The 5677-nt window shown below is 49.8% G+C and overlaps 2 protein-coding genes across 2 annotated transcripts; both read left to right on the plus strand.

Moving 5' to 3' along the window:
- The first annotated feature begins 307 nt into the window (after positions 1-307).
- LOC103536400 (feather beta keratin) lies at positions 308-1285 on the plus strand. The gene is given in 3 exon segments (XM_008502559.2): positions 308-379; positions 381-431; positions 751-1285. Coding segments are annotated over 3 exon segments (444 nt in total). The 3' UTR covers positions 1072-1285.
- Positions 1286-3830: 2545 nt separating this feature from the next.
- Positions 3831-4588, plus strand: LOC103536399 (feather keratin 1). Its single transcript, XM_008502558.2, is given in 4 exon segments — positions 3831-3899; positions 3901-3928; positions 4211-4221; positions 4268-4588. Coding segments are annotated over 4 exon segments (429 nt in total).
- Positions 4589-5677: the final 1089 nt, after the last annotated feature.

The following is a 5677-nucleotide window of genomic DNA, read 5'->3' on the forward strand; positions in this document are numbered from 1 at the left end:
GGGGACACCTGCCCCAGTCATCAGGAAACCGTTCCAAGTGAGGCCCTGAAGGGCAAGGAGATGGCATCATCTGGTGAGGTGGGACACTCCTCAGTACTGGCTGCATCATCTGCCTCTGCTGACGTGTCGTTTCCCCTGGAAATACTTTAGCCTCTAATACTGTCACTTGAAAGCTGCCTGTGCAGTGGAATGGGCACGTCATGGACAGGGAAATGAAAAGGCAGCGTTGCAGGGAACATAAGCAGTGTCCTCATTTTTTTAATTGTGCTGTTTTGCATGCAAGATGAGCTTGCTGGTAACACATTCCATGTGCAAAGGGTGCCTCTGGGCTAGGGGTGGTTGTCTGGGGCAGTATAAAAGGCAGTCCAACTGCAGGCTCCATCATTCACTTCTCTTGCCTTCTCCTGCTTGGTGAACAAGGTAAGAAGCAAGTGCCTTTGACTCTTCTTTGTCCTTTTTCTCTTTCTCTTGTACCTTCGATTGAGTTAATGCCTGTGTTGAGTTTTGCAGAGGAACGTGTTCCCTGACCCTTCTCCCAGCATCTCTGTTCTCTCTTTTCTGTATTGAGGGGAAGTGGGAGGAAATCTTGGGTTCTCTTTGAAGGGAAACCTGGAGAACTGGGGATCCTCATGCTCTCCTCCTTGCTACTCAGCCTGTCCCTGCTGCCCAGCCACTGCCTTTTCTCTTGCCCAGCAGGCTGTCAGGCTGCACCTCACAGTCTGCCTGTGTTTTCCCTGCCCTCTCTCCCAGGTACACCTCTGTCCCACAGCCATGTCCTGCTACGATCTGTGCCGTCCCTGTGGCCCAACCCCACTGGCCAACAGCTGCAACGAGCCCTGTGTCAGGCAGTGCCAGGACTCCCGGGTGGTGATCCAGCCCTCTCCTGTGGTCGTCACCCTGCCTGGACCCATCCTCAGCTCCTTCCCCCAGAACACTGCTGTGGGATCCACCACCTCTGCTGCTGTTGGCAGCATCCTCAGTGAGGATGGAGTGCCCATCAACTCTGGGGGCTTTGGCCTCTCTGGGCTTGGTGGTCGCTACTACTCTGGCAGGAGGTGCCTGCCCTGCTAAAGCTGGGCTGGATGTCCAGTGAGTGCCTCGACCAGGAAGCCCCAAGCCAGGTGCTGGACTGAGGACGGAGCTGCTGGCCAGGCTTTCCAGATGGGCTGAGCCCCCTTGTGCCCTCCTGCAAGGTGCCAGCCTGTGCTGTCTGGAAACACGGCCACCTGATGTCTTCTGCTTCTCCTGCTTTCTTCTCCACATCACGAGTGCCTGTTGTCTCCTGCTGCCCTGTGCCTTGGGTTCATCCTGAAGGCAGTTGAGAGGGGCCCTGCTCACGCCCCTCAGCCCATGTGTGTGGGCAGAAGATGCGTGTCCCACTGCTGTGCAGGGGTGCCTGAGTGTCAGCTGCCCTTGGAGCAGCCTGGGAGGGGTCTCCTTGCCCATGTCCTGCTTTGTTTCTGTCTTTACACTCATTAAAGTTGATGTTGCATTGTATCCTGAGTCTCCTTGTGTTCCTTCCTCCTGGTATGACCAGCCAAGCTGGTACAGGAGCAAATTGTATTTTACAGAGGGTAAGGCTTTAGTTGAAGGGATGTGTTGTGATTGCATCATTTCTGTGAGACTGAAAGAGGGTGTCCTACCGAAATTGTCAGCTGCAGGAGAGTGTCCTGTAGGTGTGAAAAAGCCATGCAACATCACCCATATCCCTTTGACCTGAGCAGCAGAGTCCTTGTGTCTGTCAGAAAACCCCAGTGCTATTTTCCATCGCCTCAAGAAACATGTAGCAGATGCCAAGGAGTTGTGTCCCTTCAGCTGTGCCCTCAGACCATCACTTTGTGCCCCTCAGCTCCTTTTCTGAAGCTCTCAGCAGGACTAGCAGTGCTGCACACCCACTGCTTGGGAGTTCACCCAACCTGTTGCCCATGACTCTAAGGGAGGGCACTGCACAGGCTCCTTGCAAACAAGAGGAAGTAAAGAACAAATCCTGAGTCCATACATTGTGTCTGTCCTGAACTGTAAAAATACCACTGCCATGTAGGGAGGGAACTTTTTTGTCTGTCAAGTTGGTGAGATAAATTCCCCCAGGATGTGATTGTTCCTCCTGTCACAGAGGATGGAGGAAAGGCAAGCTGTCTATTCCGTCTTCCCACATGCTCCACAGGTGTTGTTTTGCCCTGTTCCCCAAATTCTTGCTTAGGCAGAGTGAGGGGCTCCTCCTGTTCTGCCCCACACGCCATGGGGACCCTCAGAGTTTCTTTCCCTGTAGCTAAAGCCCTGTCTGCCCTGACAGAGCTGCTCTCAGCAACCCCGTAGGCAGGAAGGCCCTAAGGAAACACCCTCTCCATCAACACTCGTGAGCTATGCTGGGCTGGCAACAGAAGCATAGTGGAGTGAGAAGATGGTACCAGGGAGGGAGGGCAAAATCCAGAGTGTGTGATCAGAGAGATCAGGATGTGACAAGACACTGGGGCCTTTGGATTGACCCTCAGCACAGGCACTGTCTGTGAGAGGAGCAGGGTCTCATAGGAGGCTTTAACTGTGGGGTTTTTGGGGAGGGACCTGCTTGAATTGACCCGCAGAAGAAAAGCTAGTTTTGCCACTTTGGAAATGAACATAAGCTTCCCTTCCTGGAAGAAGACATCTTTCCCCTCAGCTGCTGTGACAGAGGGAGATGGTGGCCTGTGTCCCTAGGACAGAGTATTTCCTCTTAAAGCACATCAGTGCAGTTCTAAGTGAAGCAACAACAGATCCCACAGCCTTGCTGAGCCTCACCTGGGGTCTCTCATACTCCCCTTTGACCCAGGCCTCTGCTGAAACTCTGCCTGGAGCTTATGGTTCTTTCTTAAGCCTGGTAGCAGCTGAAAAAGCCTCCTGCTCCACTTCTGACTTGCTTATGCCTGATGATGAAGCTCCTTGATCTGGGCCTTAAGTTGCCAACTGATTGCCCTGGCTATGCTTGGGTCTGTCTGGATATGATGGCTCTTGCCAGTGATCAAAAGGCTCTGGTGACCCAGATTCCCAGCACTGGATGTTCTGGAGAGAGTGTAGAGGAGGGCAACGAAGCTGGGGAAGGGTCTGGAGAATAAATTTTATGAAGACCAATTGAAGGGGGTGGGAGTGTTTAGTTTGAGGAAGAAGAGGCTGAGGGGAGCCCCCATCACTCTTTATAACTCCCTAAAAGGCAATAGTAGAGAAGATGATTCTGGTCTCTCTCACAGGTATTTAGCAATAGATCAAGAGGGAATGGCTTCGAGCTGCACCAGGATAGGTTTAGACTGGACATTAGGAAAAAAATTTTCACAAGCAGAGTGGTCAGACCCTGGAATAGGCTGCCCAGGGAGGTGGTTGAGTCACCATCCCTGGATGTGTTTCAGGGTCATTGAGATGTGGTGTTGGGGGATCTGGTTTAGGAGCACTTTGTACATTAGGGGTGATGGTTGGACTCAATGGTCCCAAGTCTTTTCCAACCTGAAAGATTCTATGATTTTCCTGATGTGTGGACTGACTGCCCTGCTTGATGTCTGTTGTGCTTCAGCATTGTGATAGTGATGGTTGAGCTGGACTATGGGCTGGACCTGTCTGCGGTCTCTGCATTTTCCTTGCTCAGGTACTGGGTACTGAGATCATTCTTCTTTTATTCCTGTTTCTTTTCCTCTGGAAACGTTTTAGCCTCTAATACTGTCACTTGAAAGGAGTCTGTGTGGCTGAATGGGCACGTCATGGACAGGGAAATGAAAAGGCAGCGTTGCAGGGAACATAAGCAGTGTCCCCATTTTCTTTAATTGTGCTGTTTTGCATGCAAGATGAGCTTGCTGGTAACACATTCCATGTGCAAAGGGTGCCTCTGGCCCTGGGGCAGTCTGGAGCAGTATAAAAGGCAGTCCAACTGCAGACTCCCTCATCCACTTCTCTTGCCTTCTCCTTTGTGAGCGAGGTGAGCTGCAACTGCCTTTGCCTCTTCTTTCTCTTGTTCACCTCTGACTTTTTGCTTCACGTGAGTCTTTTTCTTGATGTAGCTTCTGCTGAGAGCTTTGCTCCTTGATCCTTCTCTCTCTCACTATGTCTCTTTGTTATCCACTGGGGGGAGGTGGGACAAGGTCTTGGGCTTTCTTAACAGGGAAAACCTGGGGACTGGGAATTCCAAATCTCTCTTTTGCCCTACTCATCCTGTCCCTGCTGCCCAGCCACTGCCTTTTCTCTTGCCCAGCAGGCTGTCAGGCTGCACCTCACAGTCTACCTGTGCTTTCCCTGTCCTCTCTCCCAGGTACACCTCTGTCCCACAGCCATGTCCTGCTACGATCTGTGCCGTCCCTGTGGCCCAACCCCACTGGCCAACAGCTGCAACGAGCCCTGTGTCAGGCAGTGCCAGGACTCCCGGGTGGTGATCCAGCCCTCTCCCGTGATCGTCACCCTGCCTGGACCCATCCTCAGCTCCTTCCCCCAGAACACCGCTGTGGGATCTTCAGCATCTGCTGCAGTTGGCAGCATCCTCAGTGAGGATGGAGTGCCCATCAACTCCGGGGGCTTTGGCCTCTCTGGGCTTGGTGGTCGCTACTACTCTGGCAGGAGGTGCCTGCCCTGCTAAAGCTGGGCTGGATGTCCAGTGAGTGCCTCGACCAGGAAGCCCCAAGCCAGGTGCTGGACTGAGGACGGAGCTGCTGACCAGGCTTTCCAGATGGGCTGAGCCCCCTTGTGCCCTCCTGCAAGGTGCCAGCCTGTGCTGCCTGGAAACACGGCCACCTGATGTCTTCTTATTCTTGAATTCCTGCTTTTGATGACTTTCTTTGCATCTGTGATTTTGAATTTCACACTGACCTGGTATAATGCTGTGCTTTTAAGTGATCAGGGGAGGGGGTTTATTCAGGAATTAAGGAAAAGTGGTTGCTGTCTTTCAGTTGCTATGGTTTAAATTGTTTCTTTTCCTTATATAAATATATGTATAATCCTTTTGTTTTGCAGAATACTGCTTCACTTTTTTCATTAAACTGATGTTGCATCTGAATTTGTGTTTTGGTTGTTTTTCTTCTCTCTTTTTCATTGCCTTGGGGAGAACTGTGTGATATGGAAAATATAGGCAGAGCAGCTTCTTAGTGGAAAATATGAACAGAATAGTCACCACAATTAAGTTCAAAAAGAATTTCATTTTTGCTTACACTCTGTGGACAAGATTAAGTGTTTATTTCTCTTGCTATTTTTTTTTTCCCAAAATTGTTTGGCACACCTCTGTGTGAAAATACAGTTGTGATATTTAAGCTGGGAGCTTGCTTAACACTTATGTGGCATCTTGGGAATTCTGAGAATTCAAAAGTATATAAGGTTTTCAGAATCAGTGTTTTGGTCTCTCTTTTTGGTTACATTGAATACCAGCAGACCCTGAATCTTTAACCATGACATGGTTTAGGCAATCTTGACTCAAAGCTTCAAAGCTGAAGTGAGCATTCAAATCTCAGACTAAGAAGACACCTTACATGATTTCATTATTAATAAATACTTATTATGAGCTTTGATGCTCTCTCTTTCAAGCTGTAAACAAATCAAATAAAATATATTTCTTAGCTAATCCACACAAGAACTCTTATAATACAGAGGATATACTATAAGATAAGAACTAGACAAATTCCCTATTTAGTTTTAATGCTGTTGCTCACCATTTGTTGTAGATTTTAAAGCTCAG

This window comes from Calypte anna, chromosome 25 (genome assembly GCF_003957555.1).
Source record: "Calypte anna isolate BGI_N300 chromosome 25, bCalAnn1_v1.p, whole genome shotgun sequence".
Classification (NCBI taxonomy): Eukaryota; Metazoa; Chordata; class Aves; order Apodiformes; family Trochilidae; genus Calypte; species Calypte anna.